Source organism: Canis lupus, chromosome 22 (assembly GCF_048164855.1).
Source record: "Canis lupus baileyi chromosome 22, mCanLup2.hap1, whole genome shotgun sequence".
Taxonomy (NCBI): domain Eukaryota; kingdom Metazoa; phylum Chordata; class Mammalia; order Carnivora; family Canidae; genus Canis; species Canis lupus.
The window spans coordinates 24,250,862-24,271,910 of NC_132859.1; the positions used below are offsets into that span (position 1 = coordinate 24,250,862).

The 21,049-nt window shown below is 38.0% G+C and overlaps 1 protein-coding gene across 21 annotated transcripts in view; it reads right to left on the bottom strand.

Annotated features, from left to right (window-relative positions):
• The window catches only part of NEK11 (NIMA related kinase 11), a 261,482-nt gene that overhangs the window by 149,021 nt on the left and 91,412 nt on the right, over positions 1 to 21,049 (bottom strand). For 19 of the 21 annotated variants that reach the window (XM_072792785.1, XM_072792789.1, XM_072792787.1 and 16 more), the window contains 4 exons: positions 6,410 to 6,559; positions 6,238 to 6,316; positions 3,812 to 3,897; positions 364 to 483 (listed from right to left, as the gene is read on the bottom strand). In XM_072792785.1, the coding sequence (XP_072648886.1) occupies positions 364 to 483; positions 3,812 to 3,897; positions 6,238 to 6,316; positions 6,410 to 6,559 (435 nt within the window). The remainder of the gene's footprint in view (positions 1 to 363; positions 484 to 3,811; positions 3,898 to 6,237; positions 6,317 to 6,409; positions 6,560 to 21,049) is intronic. The other 2 variants (XM_072792788.1, XM_072792786.1) reach the window with 2 other exon arrangements.

The window sequence follows — 21,049 nt, forward strand, 5'->3', positions numbered from 1 at the left end:
TAAGTGAAGAAACAAAGAAATATAAAATGCATATGTGCATTTTGCTTTCTTGTTTTTGCTTTTGCTTTTCTTTTTTTTTTTTTTTAATTTTTTTTAAATTTTATTTATGATAGTCACACAGAGAGAGAGAGAGAGAGAGAGAGAGAGAGGCAGAGACACAGGCAGAGGGAGAAGCAGGCTCCATGCACCGGGAGCCTGACGTGGGATTTGATCCCGGGTCTCCAGGATCGCGCCCTGGGCCAAAGGCAGGCGCCAAACCGCTGCGCCACCCAGGGATCCCTGCTTTTGCTTTTCTTCAGTCAATTCCTTCGGAGCCCTGGGAAGTGGCCAGAGAGCAAGGTACCCTGAGGAAAGGCAGCTTACTTCAACTTCCTGGCCTTCTCATCAGCTGCCTGGAGCTTCCTCAGCCGCATCCTTTCTCTCGGTGTCATTTTCTGCACTTCAGACAGTGCCCGCAGAGTCTGCAGGTGGATCTTTTCCTGCCTATAAATAATAAAGATCCCCGCATGCAACTCATCCCAAATATGCTCACAAAAATTAAACAAATATTTTACAGAAGTATCATTACACTACTGAGAAGGGGAAAGCATCTCGAGACAGGCCAGGCAAAAACTAATAAACTCAGGGTAGGTAATGAGCCAACCAGGACTGTGGTTAATTGGTAATATTTTTCAAATTAGACTTGCTTAAAAGCAAATTATGTACTTTCCAAATTTCTGCTCATTTCTTATGCCCTATGACTGATTGTCATTATGTACGACAAATTAGGATCTTGGCCATCAAGGAGTAAATGGACTAGTGGACTAATTCAACCCTGTGGATAGGATTTAATCTCTGGAATTAGGCAGGGTTTGAATCTCATCTCTACCACTCATTAGTTCTGTAGCCTCGGGCAAGTTACTGAACTTCTCTGAACCCCAGTTTTTTTCATCTGTGAAGAATAGGGTGTGGTGAGCATTACATGAAACAATGTTTGTACAGTGTCTGACACATAAAAGTATTCCAAATGAGGGGGCACCTGCATGGTTCAGTCAGTTAAGTGTCTGCCTTCAGCTGGGGTTGTAGTCCCAGGGTCCTGGGATTGAGCCCTGCATCTGGCCCCCTGCTCGGTGGGGACCCTGCTTTTCCCTCTTCCTCTGCTGTTCTCCCTGGTTGTGCTTTTTCTCTCTCTCTCTGTCAAATAAATAAGATCTTTAAAAAAATAAGTACCCCAAATGGTAGTATTGTATTAGTTAAATTTTGTTGAACATGTTATATATTCTGTGCTTCATACAGTAGGTAAGTGTGGCACAGTGGTTATCACGAGGCTAATAACATTCTCTGGGTTCAAATCCTAGCTCCCAGGTTACATGTATATGCCCTTGGGCAAGTTATTTAACCAATGATCATTAAAATAATAATAATAATACCTAATTCATAGGGTTCCTGTGAGCTTAAATGAGTTAAAGTGCTTATAACAGAGCCAAGCACTCCACAAAATGTTATTCAAAATTATTACTTTAGAGCCTCCTTCTTCTGTTAAAGAAATGTGCTTATGTTACTCATGCACTAAAAGGTCTGCTACCATATTCCCAATGACATTTGCTTCTGTGCCTGACATAGTCAGGGCCCAATACTGTGGAATGTCTTTTGTACTCAGCTCCCTCCTTACAAAACACTAGAAGTCTCTATGTCATGTATTCCCACTCTAATCTTTATTATTTTATAATAATTGTGTAATTGTAATGACCATTTGTAGGCAGCTCTCATCCCTCTGGAACATAGTCTGGAGCCTCTAGGGAATGCACGATTTTCTGGAATATACATCCCTTATTTTGTAAGATTAAAGAGCTCCTTAAAACATAGCCATAATTCATGATCAAAAAAACAGTGACAATTTGAAGTCAATATTTCGCCAACAAGCACATGAGAAAATGCTCCGCATCACTTGCCATCAGGGAAATACAAGTCAAAACCACGATGAGATACCACCTCACACCAGTGAGAATGGGGAAAATTAACAAGACAGGAAACAAATGTTGGAGAGGATGTGGAGAAAGGGGAACCCTCCTGCACTGTTGGTGGGAATGTGAACTGGTGCAGCCACTCTGGAAAACTGTGTGGAGGTTCCTCAAAGAGTTAAAAATAGAGCTCCCCTATGATCCAGCAATTGCACTGCTGGGGATTTACCCCAAAGATACAGATGCAGTGAAACGCCAAGACACCTGCACCTCAACGTTTATAGCAGCGATGTCCACAATAGCCAAACTGTGGAAGGAGCCTTGGTGTCCATTGAAAGATGAATGGATTCCATATATACAATGGAATATTACTCAGCCATTAGAAACGATGAATACCCACCATTTGCTTCGACATGGGTGGAAATGGATGGTATTATGCTGAGTGAAGTAAATCAATGGGAGAAGGACAATCATTAAATGGTTTCACTCATATGGGGAATATAAAAAAATGTGAAAGGGATTATAGGAGAAAGGAGAGAAAATGAGTGGGAAAAATCAGAGAGGGTGACAAAACATGAGAGACTCCTAACTCTGGGAAACAAGCAAGGGGTAGTGGAAGGTGAGGTGGGCAGGGGGAAGGGGTGACAGGCATTGGGGGGGGGGCACTTGACGGGATGAGCACTGGATGTCATACTATATGTTGGCAAATCGAACTCCAATAAAAAATATATATAAAAAAGAAATCAATATTTCATAATGTGAAAGACCCTACAAATGATCAGACCCTGGCACACTTTAATTGTAAGCACAGCCAGGTAGACAGTTTTGTAACTGCAGCTCAAAAATGACAGCTGAAATTAGCCTAGTTATTTTACTCCTCTCGCATCTCAGTTTAAAATAAAACAAAATAAGAATTCCAGACATTCTTGCAAGAATAATTAGCAACCTAAGGAAATTAGGTTATAAGAGCACGCCTATCATGTTAGCTCCCAGGTGTATTTTAACTGGAGATCATGTGTTAAACGAAGACTGAGTATTTTGATGAACCAGTTTCCTCAGTTTTAAATGTGAAATTGGAAAACAAACATAGAGCAGTTGAGAAACCACTGGACTGAGTGTCAGAGAAGCCTGTTTGTGTTATTTGGCCTTGAAGATTAAGCGAACGCGGGCTACTCTTTTCACCTATTGCCTTGCACAGCTCTGGGGAGGTACTGCCATTCTCACGGGGTACTCACAAAATCAAGTAGAGAGTTCTTCAGCAAAATTATAGATTTGGTATACAACCCCTTAAGTGGTGCAGTCCACCACCTGCACAGCCATCCCTGGCTGTTCTGAAGTAACCTAGTATTCTAGGCTCTTGTATATTATAGCACAGGAATTTTGAAGGAGGTAGGAGAGAGAAGTTATGTCAAGAAATAATTCTGTTTGTGAAAATGACATTCGCTAGTTCATACGTATATCTCAAGGAAGTAAATTTTGGCTTATTTTCAATTGCCCTAGGACTTCACAATGTTGTCTTCTCAATAGGCACTTTGCCAGTTTCTGTTAAACAAACAACACGTGAAAACCATTTATGCTTAATATGGAAGGTTTGTTATCATAAATATCACTAAATGTTTGAGATATTAATTTCACAAGGCTACTGCAGAGTTACCCTGCAGATCTAGAAGCTGTGCAGTGGTTTAAAACTTTTATAATTTCAATTTGCTACCACCTGGGGCAAAAGGGCTTTGGATCACCAATTTCTTGCCAAGACTTAAGTGAATTCTAGGACACTCCATGCAATCAACTTGGCACTAATAGATTTTCAAAGACAAATGCATTTAACATTTATGCTCAATGGGCTTTTTAAAAACAAAGCAATTACTTACATGGCATTAATTATCTGTGCAGCTTCCTTCTGACAATTCAAATTCTTGTTTTCCAGAGTCATTTCCGAGTATCTACACATCAGGTGCTGAAAAAAAAGAAAAACCCTGACACACTTTAAATACTTCTCTTCAGGGATGAAAGGGCATAACAATTACCAGGTGCCTTTTCTGATGTGCAGTATTATTGACCATGCCTGGGAGCTTGAAAACAAACCCACTGGTAACTATTTTTCCTTCTATAAAGGGTTATAAAAAACTGCATGGTAGCTTATGCAGCAAGGTCAGGCTCCTGCCTGCCTCTCCAACTTCAGCTGGTACTCACTGCCTGTTCTCTCACTCCCGGCTCTCCACCACAGGCAGGGCCCCCCTCAGCTCCACGAACAAACAAGCTCTCCCCAGCCTCTGCCAGTACTGGGCAGTGTTCCCATTCCCAGGGCCAGGACTAGGATGGGACAAATGAGGCACCCGCCCCCTCAGGTGCAAACTGAAGGGGCCTCAAAAAACCCAGTAACCAAGAAAAGCCATATTTTAATGTAATATTATAAAAAAAAATTAATACCAAAAAGCCATGGAGAATACAATAGCAAATGTTTAAATCTTGTCATTTGCACCAACATGGATGGATCTAGAGAGTATAATGCTAAGTGAAGTAAGTCTGGAAAAGACAAATACCATATGATGTCACTCATATGTGGTATTTAAGAAACAGAGCAAATGGTCAAATGAAAAAAGAGACAAATAAAAAAACCAGACTCTCAGTATAGAGAACTGGTGGTTGCCAGGCAGGTGGGGGCATGGGCAAAACGGGGGAAGGAATTCAGAGTACACTTATCATGATGAGCACTGAATAATGCAGAGAATTGGTGAATCACCGTATTTTGTACATCCAAAACTATCTCGTTAGCTGTATGTTAATTATACTGGAATTAAAAAAATAAAATAAATAAATAAAAGACAGGAAAAAAAACAAAGATAGGAAAGAAAAACAAAAAACAACCTCAGTCAACCCTGAACCTGCACCATTCTACCTCACTGCCATCACCTTAATTCTAGCCCTGTTGGATGTTGTCTGCAAATTTTTGATATTTTGTTACCATGGATTTTTAGCATTAATTTGGATTTTTTAAAACGTTGCAGTAAAATGTTATTCATCCTGATTACTGGGTTTTGGTGTCCTCTTTAATTTTGCCCCAGGGTAAATGCCTCACTTGCTTTACCCTAGTCCCAGCAGATTTCCTTGGATTCCTTTTACCTTTTTTCCATAGCTCACAGCCCCCCATCAGTGTGTGTGTGCGTGTGTGTGTGTGTGTGTGTGTTCAGTGTGGTTTTTGATCCCACAGTTAGCACCTAAGCCTTTTTCAGAGGTCTGCCCTTAGGCTAGTGGAACTGGCTTTGCATAGGAAAGCTATACATTAGGAAGAACTCAGATTTTGGGGAACCCTCCCCTCTATATCTCCATCCAGAAACATATGCTGACTTGGGGCTTTGTCCCAGCTAATTCCCTGTGATTCCAACCCTCTCTCAGGCTCTTTACATGTCTGGCTGCTTCTCACCATCTCACTGGTAGAGACATATCACCTACTCTTTCTTTGATGACCGGAGCCATTCTCTTCCCTTATTTTACAGCATCCTGTGTGCTTTCTTCCCAGTGCTCCTGATAATGTATAATTACTTTTTCCTGGGCCCTGGGCAAAAAGACAGGAGCCATTGCAGTTCCTTTCCTTACAGCACCTCCAGTATTAGCCGTCAGCTGATGGATGCACCTCAAGTCAGCATCCTTGTTTCCTGCCAACTTAGAACCAGATGCAGATGAAAAGGTGTGCCCATCTTTAAAGGTAAATGACTACTTTGTGGGTCCACTTAAAACTAGTCATAAAATTAAAGGAAATTTGCCTGAGGTATTTGTGAAAGCCTAAAACAAACAAACAAAACCTCCAAGAGGGTACCTTTGCTTTTTTCTTACCATCAGAGGTAGATTCTTTGCATCAAACTTTTTAATCTACAAGGAAAGCAAACTCACCTAATTAATAAAAAGTATGACTAAGATATATAATAAAGGAGTAGAATAACAAAGGCTCATTGAAAACTCCAGATTTTAGTATTATTAGTAGTACATTCTTGTCCTAACAGGGATATACTCACAAAGTATTGAGGTAAGATTTGTAAACCAAGAGTTCTAAGGGTGGATGTTGAGTTCAGGGAGAAAATTACAACCCTAACTTCTCATATTTGGGGCTCCAGGGAACTTCACACACTTTCTTTTGCAAAAGAAATCATCTAATAATTTCCCTCAACTTTTAAAAAAAATCTTGTTTCTCCTTTCTGATTGACTCTTAATGCGTCTTATTCCCACAACATATCTTCAAGTCCTTGAATGTATATAAATGCTAATACATGTTTCCCAGTATCCCTTTCATTTTAAATACCTGTAGTTGTTCATCAATGTAAGGGATTTTTAAAATTTCTATGGCAGATGGTCTTAGCGAAGGACTCTTGTTCAACATGCTGTAATGTTTAAGAAGAAAATTATTTTTCAAATGAACTAAAATATAAGTACAATTTAAAATTGCTTCTGTGGCAATATATTTATTTCCATACCATTCCATGATGGCATTCAATTCTCTTGGATATTGCTTGGGGAGAGAAGGCGCGTCACCTTCAACAATTTTTAAAACAATGGACAAGAAATTGGAGCCAGTGAATGCATGATTCATGCAGCACATCTCATACAAAATGCATGCCAGAGACCTAAAGACAAAGTCAAAGAATTTAAATGAGGAATAAATATCCTATTTTAAATTTGATCACCATACAAATCTCAGATGTGTCAATGGAATTGCTTATGAGACACTAACATACTCTTTGGTTGTTTGTTTAAAAGCTTCAGTTTCATATTTTCTTTTCCATTTAAATACATGTTTAATAAATAAAGAGGGAAAAATGAAAAAACAAACAACCCTACAAAATATAAGTCTGAATGACCACTTTTTGTCAGAGGAGAACAACAATAACAACAAAAAAACCAACAGGGGTATGTCTGCACATAGTAGGGCAAATAAACATTTGATCAATGTAGTAAGAAACCTGTATGAAGGAAAAATAAACACAGCTAAGTATTTTTCTAAGGCAGTTTTGTTGATATTACATATGCAAAATCAAATTTTAATTTATCAGCCTAACCTTCCCTCAAATGTGTATCCAAGCATTTTGAAAAGGAAACAGGCATTCTTTATTAGTTTTCTGAATAGAATCCATTTGCAAGTAGGGTTGAAAAGCAGCTACTTGTAGCTCACATTAAAATGTATAATTCTCCCTTTGAGCGTATGAAACAGAATATTAAAATTCTATATCAGTCCAACACTGATTTGGATTAACCATGCAAATCAGTAGCCTCTAAACCAGCAGAATAATCTTTTAAATAACTCGGCATCATTAAGAAAACTAAGGGGTAAATTCCTGCCTGAACTTAGTGTTAAGAAAGATCTCTACTTCTCCTAAAATTAATGGATCATTTTTAATATTGTGAGTATTTTAAGTTAACTAGCCAGGTCTCCCATTTCATGTTAGTTGCTTGAAAAATCAAAAATAAACTTACAACCAACCTTGCGTAAGCTGTGTTTTGTGTAACTTTTAACACTGTCCTTTCTTATAAAAGGCAGGGCATGTATAAATAAATATATACATGAATGCTATCATTTTAATCATTTTGTGGGTATCATAAAAATGTGCCCTGGTAAGAGAGTTCTAGATATATACTGAATACAAAAAGATATTTCTGTTTCAGTAAATAACAATGACACTAAAAAACTCCAACTAATTTGTACTTTACATATTGCAAAGCACTTCCATACATAACTCAACAGGACCTCATAATTTCATAGTGACATACAGACGCTATATTTTTCCCATTTTATACATGAGGAAACTGACTCAAGGAAGTCAAATGGCTTGATGAAGGTCACAAGGTATATTTCCTTCCAAATTCTGGATTAGTTTCTTTTTCTTTTTCTTTTTTTAAAAAGATTTTATTTATTTATTCATGGGACACACACACACACACACACACACAGAGGCAGAGACACAGGCAGAGGGAGAAGCAGGCTCCATGCAGGGATCCCAACATGGGTCTCCTGGGTCTCCTGGGTCGTGGGTCTCCTGGGTCTCCAGGATCACGCCCCAGGCTGAAGCCAGCGCTAAATTGCTGAGCCACCAGGGCTGCCCAAATTCTGGATTATTTTCATTATAGAATGCTAGAAAGAAGGGGAATGTTAGGAGAAATCCCATGATAGTGACTAAAATGCCAAGATCAATGTAAATATTATAAAATATGAAAATTATTTGAAGCTCAATAAATTTTGTGCCCATTTGTAAGGCCACTAATCTGATGACTATTAATATGATATAGCACAGGGCAGCCCGGGTGGCTCAGTAGTTTAGCGCCATCTTCAGCCCAGGGCCTGATCCTGGAGACCCGGGATCGAGTCCCAAGTCAGGCTCCATTCATGGAGCCTACTTCTCCCTCTGCCTGTGTCTCGCCTCTCTCTCTCTCTCTCTGTGTGTGTCTCTCATGAATAAATAAATAAAATCTTTTAAAAAATGATGTAGCACATATTTAGATTTCTATACCAGAAAAAATTTCCTTCAATAAATATGAAATAAAGACATTTTTTTTAGACAAGCAAAAATTGAGAGAATTCATTGGCAACAGGATAGCACTAAAAACAATCCTAAAAGGGAATTCTTCCACTTGAAGAAAAATGATTCTAGGCAGAAAGAAGGGATACAGGGAAGAATAAAGAACACTATAAAGAATAATTCTGTAACTATGTATAAGCCAACATTAACTCTATAAAATGATACTAACAGTATATTGTAGAGTTTAAACTTATGTAAAATGTAATTTTATGACAAAAATAATGTGAAAGACATAAGAGGGTAAATGGAGTTAAAGTATTTAAGGTCCTAGCATTACTGGGAAAGTGGTAAAAGTAATAACTTTCATTAAATTAAGTTTCATTATACTAAGGCAAGAATGTATGTATAATTGCTAGGGCTATCACCAAAAGAATAGTAAAAATGTATAATTGGCAAGTTTATAACTAGTAAGTTACTAGAGGGAAAATAATGATATAAAAATTTAAAATAAGGGATGCCTGGTGGCTCAATGATTCAGCATCTGCCTTTGGCTCAGGGCATGATCTCAGAGTCCTGGGATAGAGTCCCACATCAAGTTCCCTGCAGGCAGCCTGCTTCTCCCTCTGCCTATGTCTTTGCCTCTCTCTCTGTGCCTCTCATGAATAAATAAATAAAATCTAAAAAAATAAAATAAAACAAAAGCAAGAAAGGAGAGACAAAGAGACAAAAAAATGGTATATATAGAAAACAAATCATAAGATGACAAATAAAAATATAAATATAGAAAAATTATATTAAATGTAAATGGACAATACTTTAATTACAAGACTATCAGACTGGGTGAAAAATTATATACTGCTCACAAAACAAACCTTAAGTATAAGAACACAGAGCAATTCATAGAAAGAGGTATACCATGCAAATAGTTATCAAAATATTGCTGGTGAAGCTATATTAGCATCAGACAAAATAGACTTAAAGGCAAGAACCACTACTAAGATTAAGGTGGTAGACTGATAAAGAAATCAAACCATGAGGAACTATAACAATTCTAAAATCCATTAACTGTTTGCGTGTGTGCATAAAGCAAAACTTGACAGAATTAAAAGAAAAATAGACAAATTCACAGTCATAATGAAAGACTTTAACATACCTCATTCAACAGCTGATAAAACAAGCAGACCAAAGCTTCAATAAGGATAGAGAAAATCTAAACACAATTACCAAAATTGACATAATTGACATATTAATATAAATGCATCCAACAAGAAAAGATTTCAGATTCTTTTCAAGGGCACATGGAACATTTTCCAAATTGCCAATACTTAGAATTAAGGAAACCTCAACAGACTTCAAGAATTGAAAACCTTATTTTTTATTCTTATTTTTTTAAAGATTTATTTATTTATTCAGAGAGAGAGAGAGGCAGAGATACAGGCAGAGGGAGAAGCAGACTCCATGCAGGAAGCCCAACGTGGGACTCGATCCAGGGTCCCCAGAATCACGCCCTAGGCTGCAGGTGGCGCTAAACTGCTGCGCCACCGGGGCCGCCCAAGGATTGGAAACTTTAGAGCATATTTTCTGACCACAGTGGAATTAAGCCAGATTTATTAATTAAATAATTAATTACAGATTATTAAATATTAAATTATTAAATAATTTATTAAATATTATTAACAGAGAGAAAAAACCCTACAAGATCACAAACTACTTTAAAATTCAAGAATATCCATCTAAATAATTCATAGTTGAAATAAATTCCAACAAAATTTAAAAAACTTAAAACTGAATATTAATAGAAGTATGAAATATCAATACTCTGTAGCTAAAAACAAATGATTTTAGCAAAACTAAAATATTAAATGTATACATAAGTAAAGAAAAAAAGCTTAACATCCAGGATCTAAGTCAGCTTGGAAGCTAGAGAATGAATAGCAAATCAAACCAAATAAAGCTTAGGGAAAGAAATTTTTGAGAAGTAGGAATTAATGAAGTTCATTAGTTCATGAACTAATGAAGACACACAATAAAAATAAAAAACAGAACTCCAGTGAGACTGATTAAGAAAACAAGAAGAAAAAAATACAGCAAACAAGAAGAAAAAAATACAGATAAACAATAACAGGAATGGAAAAGCATACAACCCTATAGACTCCACATTTATTAGAAAGTATTAAGATGACATAATAAATGTTTTTCCCTAGTAAATTTCAAAAACAGAATGAAATGAACAGTCTTTAAAACATGTAAATTACCAAAATGATACAAGAAATAATATAAAATGTGAACAGTCCTTTATCTATTAATACAAATAATAAAGTAATAAATAAACAAATAAAGAATAAAGTAATAAATAATTTTTAAAACCTTTAAAATAATAACTTAAAATAATAATTAAAATATTAAATAATTAAAATAATAATTAAAAAAAACTTTTTTAAAACTCCCCACAAAAAAATTTCAGGGCCAGATGGTTTTACTGGTAAATCTTTCAAACATTTTAGGAATAAAGAATACTAATATCATTCAATTTTTTCATTTTAACAAGTCAACACAACTTTGATATAAAGTATAACAAGAATAATACAGATACACGGCGGGACCCGGCGGGACCCGGAGCAGCTCGGAGGGGCTCGGGGGCGGCTCCGCGGAGGGGGCTGCGCGGCCCCGGGAGGAGCTCGGAGGGGCTCGGGCAGAGGAAGAGGCTCCGTGCGGAGGGGGCTGCGCGGTTCCAGGTGCAGCTCGGAGGGGCTCGGGGGCGGCTCCGCGGAGGGGGCTGCGCGGCCCCGGGAGCAGCTCGGAGGGGCTCGGGCAGAGGAAGAGGCTCCGTTCCGTGCGGAGGGGGCTGCGCGGTTCCAGGAGCAGCTTGGAGGGGCTCGGGCGGCTGCTCCGCGGAGGGGGCTGCGCGGCCCGAGAGCGCGAATCCAACAGCGCAGGCTCCGGAGCACGGGGCGCTGGGACACAGCCCAGGATCCGGCCTCCCCCGGGACAGGCAGAGGCCGGGAGGGCCCAGGACAGCGAGGACGCTCCTGCCGCGAGCTGAGCAGATCAGAGGCCCCGCCCCGGAGCCTCCAGGCCCTGCAGACGGAGTTCCCGCCGGAGCTGAATCCAGGTTTCCAGAGCTGCCCCGCCACTGGGGCTGTTCCTCCTGCGGCCTCACGGGGTAAACACCCCCCACTGAGCCCTGCACCAGGCAGGGGCACAGCAGCTCCCCCAACTGCTAACACCTGAAAATCAGCACAACAGGCCCCTCCCCCAGAACACCAGCTAGACGGACAACTTCCAGGAGAAGCCAAGGGACTTAAAGTACACAGAATCAGAAGATACTCCCCAGTGGTTCTTTTTTTTTTTTTTGTTTTGTTTTGTTTTGTTTTGTTTTGCTTTTTGATTTGTTTCCTTCCCCCACCCCCTTTTTTTCTCCTTTCTTTTTCTTTCTCTTTTTCTTCTCTTTTTTTTTTCGTGTTTTTTTTTCTTCCCTTTTTTTTCTCTTTCTCTTTTCTTTCCTTCTTTCTCTCCTCTCTTTTTCTCTTTTTCCCAATACAACTTGCTTTTGGCCACTCTGCACTGAGCAAAATGACTAGAAGGAAAACCTCACCTCAAAAGAAAGAATCAGAAACAGTCCTCTCTCCCACAGAGTTACAAAATCTGGATTACAATTCAATGTCAGAAAGCCAATTCAGAAGCACTATTATACAGCTACTGGTGGCTCTAGAAAAAAGTATAAAGGACTCAAGAGACTTCATGACTGCAGAATTTAGAGCTAATCAGGCAGAAATTAAAAATCAATTGAATGAGATGCAATCCAAACTAGAAGTCCTAACGACGAGGGTTAACGAGGTGGAAGAACGAGTGAGTGACCTAGAAGACAAGTTGATAGCAAAGAGGGAAACTGAGGAAAAAAGAGACAAACAATTAAAAGACCATGAAGATAGATTAAGGGAAATAAACGACAGCCTGAGGAAGAAAAACCTACGTTTAATTGGGGTTCCCGAGGGCGCCGAAAGGGACAGAGGGCCAGAATATGTATTTGAACAAATTCTAGCTGAAAACTTTCCTAATCTGGGAAGGGAAACAGGCATTCAGATCCAGGAAATAGAGAGATCCCCCCCTAAAATCAATAAAAACCGTTCAACACCTCGACATTTAATTGTGAAGCTTGCAAATTCCAAAGATAAGGAGAAGATCCTTAAAGCAGCAAGAGACAAGAAATCCCTGACTTTTATGGGGAGGAGTATTAGGGTAACAGCAGACCTCTCCACAGAGACCTGGCAGGCCAGAAAGGGCTGGCAGGATATATTCAGGGTCCTAAATGAGAAGAACATGCAACCAAGAATACTTTATCCAGCAAGGCTCTCATTCAAAATGGAAGGAGAGATAAAGAGCTTCCAAGACAGGCAGCAACTAAAAGAATATGTGACCTCCAAACCAGCTCTGCAAGAAATTTTAAGGGGGACTCTTAAAATTCCCCTTTAAGAAGAAGTTCAGTGGAACAGTCCACAAAAACAAAGACTGAATAGATATCATGATGACACTAAACTCATATCTCTCAATAGTAACTCTGAATGTGAACGGGCTTAATGACCCCATCAAAAGGCGCAGGGTTTCAGACTGGATAAAAAAGCAGGACCCATCTATTTGCTGTCTACAAGAGACTCATTTTAGACAGAAGGACACCTACAGCCTGAAAATAAAAGGTTGGAGAACCATTTACCATTCGAATGGTCCTCAAAAGAAAGCAGGGGTAGCCATCCTTATATCAGATAAACTAAAATTTACCCCAAAGACTGTAGTGAGAGATGAAGAGGGACACTATATCATACTTAAAGGATCTATTCAACAAGAGGACTTAACAATCCTCAATATATATGCTCCGAATGTGGGAGCTGCCAAATATATAAATCAATTATTAACCAAAGTGAAGAAATACTTAGATAATAATACACTTATACTTGGTGACTTCAATCTAGCTCTTTCTATACTCGATAGGTCTTCTAAGCAAAACATCTCCAAAGAAACGAGAGCTTTAAATGATACACTGGACCAGATGGATTTCACAGATATCTACAGAACTTTACATCCAAACTCAACTGAATACACATTCTTCTCAAGCGCACACGGAACTTTCTCCAGAATAGACCACATATTGGGTCACAAATCGGGTCTGAACCGATACCAAAAGATTGGGATTGTCCCCTGCATATTCTCGGACCATAATGCCTTGAAATTAGAACTAAATCACAACAAGAAGTTTGGAAGGACCTCAAACACGTGGAGGTTAAGGACCATCCTGCTAAAAGATAAAAGGGTCAACCAGGAAATTAAGGAAGAATTAAAAAGATTCATGGAAACTAATGAGAATGAAGATACAACCGTTCAAAATCTTTGGGATGCAGCAAAAGCAGTCCTAAGGGGGAAATACATCGCAATACAAGCATCCATTCAAAAACTGGAAAGAACTCAAATACAAAAGCTAACCTTACACATAAAGGAGCTAGAGAAAAAACAGCAAATAGATCCTACACCCAAGAGAAGAAGGGAGTTAATAAAGATTCGAGCAGAACTCAACGAATTCGAGACCAGAAGAACTGTGGAACAGATCAACAGAACCAGGAGTTGGTTCTTTGAAAGAATTAATAAGATAGATAAACCATTAGCCAGCCTTATTAAAAAGAAGAGAGAGAAGACTCAATAAAATCATGAATGAGAAAGGAGAGATCACTACCAACACCAAGGAAATACAAACGATTTTAAAAACATATTATGAACAGCTATACGCCAATAAATTAGGCAATCTAGAAGAAATGGACGCATTCCTGGAAAGCCACAAACTACCAAAACTGGAACAGGAAGAAATAGAAAACCTGAACAGGCCAATAACCAGGGAGGAAATTGAAGCAGTCATCAAAAACCTCCCAAGACACAAGAGTCCAGGGCCAGATGGCTTCCCAGGGGAATTTTATCAAACGTTTAAAGAAGAAACCATACCTATCCTCCTAAAGCTGTTTGGAAAGATAGAAAGAGATGGAGGACTTCCAAATTCGTTCTATGAGGCCAGCATCACCTTAATTCCAAAACCAGACAAAGACCCCACCAAAAAGGAGAATTACAGACCAATATCCCTGATGAACATGGATGCAAAAATTCTCAACAAGATACTGGCCAATAGGATCCAACAGTACATTAAGAAAATTATTCACCATGACCAAGTAGGATTTATCCCTGGGACACAAGGCTGGTTCAACACCCATAAAACAATCAATGTGATTCATCATATCAGCAAGAGAAAAACCAAGAACCATATGATCCTCTCATTGGATGCAGAGAAAGCATTTGACAAAATACAGCATCCATTCCTGATCAAAACTCTTCAGAATGTAGGGATAGAGGGAACATTCCTCGACATCTTAAAAGCCATCTATGAAAAGCCCACAGCAAATATCATTCTCAATGGGGAAGCACTGGGAGCCTTTCCCCTAGATCAGGAACAAGACAGGGATGTCCACTCTCACCACTGCTGTTCAACATAGTACTGGAAGTCCTAGCCTCAGCAATCAGACAACAAAAAGACATTAAAGGCATTCAAATTGGCAAAGAAGAAGTCAAACTCTCCCTCTTCGCCGATGACATGATACTCTACATAGAAAACCCAAAAGTCTCCACCCCAAGATTGCTAGAACTCATACAGCAATTCGGTAGCGTGGCAGGATACAAAATCAATGCCCAGAAGTCAGTGGCATTTCTATACACTAACAATGAGACTGAAGAAAGAGAAATTAAGGAGTCAATCCCATTTACAATTGCACCCAAAAGCATAAGATACCTAGGAATAAACCTAACCAAAGATGTAAAGGATCTATACCCTCAAAACTGTAGAACACTTCTGAAAGAAATTGAGGAAGACACAAAGAGATGGAAAAATATTCCATGCTCATGGATTGGCAGAATTAATATTGTGAAAATGTCAATGTTACCCAGGGCAATATACACGTTTAATGCAATCCCTATCAAAATACCATGGACTTTCTTCAGAGAGTTAGAACAAATTATTTTAAGATTTGTGTGGAATCAGAAAAGACCCCGAATAGCCAGGGGAATTTTAAAAAAGAAAACCATATCTGGGGGCATCACAATGCCAGATTTCAGGTTGTACTACAAAGCTGTGGTCATCAAGACAGTGTGGTACTGGCACAAAAACAGACACATAGATCAGTGGAACAGAATAGAGAATCCAGAAGTGGACCCTGAACTTTATGGGCAACTAATATTCGATAAAGGAGGAAAGACTATCCATTGGAAGAAAGACAGTCTCTTCAATAAATGGTGCTGGGAAAATTGGACATCCACATGCAGAAGAATGAAACTAGACCACTCTCTTTCACCATACACAAAGATAAACTCAAAATGGATGAAAGATCTAAATGTGAGACAAGATTCCATCAAAATCCTAGAGAAGAACACAGGCAACACCCTTTTTGAACTCGGCCATAGTAACTTCTTGCAAGATACATCCACGAAGGCAAAAGAAACAAAAGCAAAAATGAACTATTGGGACTTCATCAAGATAAGAAGCTTTTGCACAGCAAAGGACACAGTCAACAAAACTCAAAGACAACCTACAGAATGGGAGAAGATATTTGCAAATGACATATCAGATAAAGGGCTAGTTTCCAAGATCTATAAAGAACTTCTTAAACTCAACACCAAAGAAACAAACAATCCAATCATGAAATGGGCAAAAGACATGAACAGAAATTTCACAGAGGAAGACATAGACATGGCCAACATGCATATGAGAAAATGCTCTGCATCACTTGCCATCAGGGAAATACAAATCAAAACCACAATGAGATACCACCTCACACCAGTGAGAATGGGGAAAATTAACAAGACAGGAAACAACAAATGTTGGAGAGGATGCGGAGAAAAGGGAACCCTCATACACTGTTGGTGGGAATGTGAACTGGTGCAGCCACTCTGGAAAACTGTGTGGAGGTTCCTCAAACAGTTAAAAATATACCTGCCCTACGACCCAGCAATTGCACTGTTGGGGATTTACCCCAAAGATACAGATGCAATGAAACGCCGGGACACCTGCACCCCGATGTTTATAGCAGCAATGGCCACGATAGCCAAACTGTGGAAGGAGCCTCGGTGTCCAACGAAAGATGAATGGATAAAGAAGATGTGGTTTATGTATACAATGGAATATTACTCAGCTATTAGAAATGACAAATACCCACCATTTGCTTCAACGTGGATGGAACTGGAGGGTATTATGCTGAGTGAAGTAAGTCAGTCGGAGAAGGACAAACATTATATGTTCTCATTCATTTGGGGAATATAAATAATAGTGAAAGGGAATATAAGGGAAGGGAGAAGAAATGTGTGGGAAATATCAGAAAGGGAGACAGAACGTAAAGACTGCTAACTCTGGGAAACAAACTAGGGGTGGTGGAAGGGGAGGAGGGCAGGGGGTGGGAGTGAATGGGTGACGGGCACTGGGGGTTATTCTGTATGTTAGTAAATTGAACACCAATAAACAATAGATTCCTTGCAAAAAAATAAAAAATAAAAATAAAATAAAATAAAATAAATCTGAAAAGTAAAAAAAAAAAAGAATAATACAGATAAAGAAAATTATACACAATTTTTTATGATTATAGATTCAAAAATTCCAAATACACACACATATATGCATATTATAAATAGAATATAATGATATGTTAAAAAGATAATATATCACAACTGAGTGGATTTTTTTTTGTTTTTGTTTTTGTTTTTTTTAACTGAGTGGATTTTATTTCAAAAGTACAAGGTTGACTTAATATTTGAAAATCAATCAATGGCATATATCTCGTTATAGATGAAAAGAGAAAAATTATATACAGACACAAAAAAGGGCAGTGGGTAAAATTCAAAACCCATTTGTGCTTTTAAAAAGAAGAAAACTTTTAGTACACTGGGAATAGAAGGTAACTTCTTCAAGTAATTTTTTAGAGTTATAAAAATATAATAAGTATTATGCTTATTGGTGACATATTGAAAGTATATGCTTTTATTTTGTAATTGAGAATATTATAAGTATGTCTATTATCACCACTTCTATTCAATGTTGTAATGAAGGTGCTATTCAGAATAAGGCCAGAAAAAGTAAAAAAATAAAATAAAATAAATATATATATTTATACATATAAAGAATACACATATCAAGATTAGAAAAAAATATATTAAACTGTCATTAAGCATTTCTACATGGTTATGTACATAAAAGGTCATTTCAATAAGCCTGTGACAAACATTTAAAAGATGAAATACAAAAAAAATAAATAAATAAAAGATGAAATACAAAATGTCACTATACTAACATCACACAATGTCAAATCCACAGGAATAAATCCAACGAAAGATGTGAAAGGCCCTATACTGCAGACCACAATACATCACTAAGAGAAATTAAAGATCACCTAATAAAAGAGAGTGGGGGTGGAGAGCGAGAGATCCATATACATGGACTGAAGGAGTCAATGTCATGAAGATGACAGTTTTTCCCAGAATGAACTATAGACTCAATGCAATATCAATCAAAATCCTAGCAGACTTTCTGTGGGAATTGATAAGCTAATTCTAAAAGTTATGTAGAACTGCAAAGGGACAAAGCTCGCCACAGTAGTTAAAGAAGAACAAATTTGGAGGTCTTGTATCACCACATAGTAAGATTCATTATAAAGTTTCATTACTGGGGACACCTGGGTGGCTCAGCGGTTGAGCATCTGCCTTTGGCTCAGAGTGTGATTCTGTGGTCCTGGGATCGAGTCCCACATTGGGCTCCCTCCATGGAGCCTGTTCCTCCCTCTACCTACATCTCTGCCTCTCTGTGTGTCTCATGAATAAATAAATAAAAATCTAAAAATAAATAAAGTTGCATTACTTATGAAAACATGATATTAACAAAGAAGAAAAAATAGACCAATGGAACAAAATACAGGGCTCAAAACCAGATCCACACATATTCAATCATTTGATTAATGCAAAGACAAAAAAAATCTTATTAACAAATTATGCTGGGTTAACTGAATACCCATATGGAAAATAACATGTGGACTCCTACCTCACACCACACATATGCACAAAAATCACCCATTTTTCAACTATGGAAAATAACATAAAGCTTTTAAAAGAAAACAGGAGAATATCTTCCTGATCTTGGGGTAGGCAAAGACTTCCTAAACAAAATGTAAAGAGCACTAACAATAAAGCTATGGACTGACAGAATGAACTCCATTAAAATTATGAACTTTGATTCGTGAAAACACAGTACTAAGAGTGAAAAGGAAGATACAGAGTGGGAGAAGGAAGATATTGGCAATTCAAATGTCCATCAAAGACTGGTATCCAGAATATGTAAAAAATTAATTAATTAATTAAAACTCTTACCAATCATTAAGAAAAAGGAGAAAATCCAATTGAAAAATGGACAAAAGGCTTGAAGAAATACTAAATGGCCCCAAATCATGAGGTGCTTAACAGTATTGGTCATCAGAGAAATGCAAATTAAAACCACAGTCCAGTACCACTATATACTCATAAGAATGGTGAAAATGAAAAAGACACTGTCAAGTCAGTACTTGTTATACTATGAAAAAAGTTTTCTTAACAAAAAGAGGGGAGGGTTACATATTAATAGTAAAATATAATCATCAGGCTTAACCAAACATTTTTATTTGTGTGGATATGTGTAAAATATTTGCGTGCTATAAACTGCCTCAATACACTTATTTACTTTCCCCAAAGAAGGGTCTAATTTGAACCCTGAGAATGTTTAAAATAGTAGAGCTACAGGGTCTACCATGATTTGCTAATTCTAAACTCTCATTTATCAGTGAAAAAACCAAAGCTCAAGGAAAGGAAGTAATTTGCCCAGAAATGTGCCATGTTAGATCACTTGTTTGGTATTGGTATTGTTCTCATTTAATATTTCTTAAAAATGCTTTCTAAAAAATTTACATTGATAACACCCTGCTGCATAACCTAATGTATGTGCAATAATCTGAACACTGAAAAAAGGAATGAAACACAGGTCCAAGGAGTAGAAGGCTATCAATCCCTCAGCACCCACACACTCTCTTCTGAGGATTTAATTCAGCTTCTATGGACTTAGTCTTCTTCAGGGCTTGGGTTAAAAGCAAAACAAACAAACAACACACACACACACACAAACAACAACAACAACAACAACAACAAAGCAAAACAAAGCCAGACAATCCTTCCTGGCTCTGACAGGTTGGAAGCGTTGGAAGAGAGCAATAATTCCTGACACGGGACATTATGAGCTGTCTTGGGGGCAGACTATTATATATCTCCACCAATAATACAAATGATAACAATAATAATGATAATAAGGAAAATACTAGCTGAAATTTTAATGGTGTTTACTATAAGCTGGGCCCTATTCCAAATTCCTTACATATATTACATACTCATTTAATCATTCTCATAACAATCTTAATGAAGTAGACACTATTTATTCCCATTCTGCAGATGATGAAATAATTAAGATTAGGTCAGTTGTTAAAGGTTCCATATAGAGTAGCTGGTAGAGCTGGGATTGCAACACAGGTTGTCTGGTTCTAGAGACATAAACTTTATGCCATCCTGCCTCTCAGTGCTGTATCAATCAGAGCATTTCTGATCATTAAGGACTCTTGAATTGGAAATTCTGGCTAACCCTGATAGAAGACCTTCAAGCAGGGGCTACTTCCCAAGCTTACTTTGGGTCCTATCTAGAACCATAAGCCACCTTCAGGGATCTCTGGGGCCTGAGACAAGCCATGCAGGGCATTAGACTATGGCAAATATAGGGCACACAAACAATGAGACCCTCTGTGGCAAAAGGAAAGGAAGGCTGGCAAGTTTGGCCTTTGTTTTTCTGTTGCTTGGCAGGGAAAGGGGGTTAGTGTCTATTAGGTACAATTAGTTGATCATGAAGTCAAATCCTGCTTTTACTGAGACATAACTCTATTGAAGCCACAGTTGATGGATGTATTGCAGTTATAAAAAGATGTGGAATTATCTGGCTGAAGGACATAGAACAATTAGACATAGAGGCTATATCAGTACTCAATTAATTTTGATACAAGACTATTCTCTTCTTTGGAAATCCTCTTAGCTACCCTAAAGGCATACTGCTATTTGCCTGTCTCATTTTGATCTAGGAAGATTTACTTGCACTTGAGCACATGGAAAAGACTTCATTTATCAGCCAGTAATTTGTAGAAAGGGACCTGCTCTGGTCCCTGTGCACCTGCCTGGAATGGGTATAACTTGATTACAGACACCATCATGGCATTTCAGGTAAAATATTTTTTATTATCCTGTTAAAAGTTAAAATCGACTTATTATATAGTTTTATTCTAGTTAACTACATATCTGTGTACCTATGGTTTTAATTTTTTTCCAATTTCCAACCAAACATTTCTATATAAGAATAATTATATAGATAGGGGAGGAGCAAGATGGCGGAAGAGTAGGGTCTCCAAATCACCTGTCTCCACCAAACTACCTAGAAAACCTTCAAATTATCCTGAAAATCTATGAATTCACCCT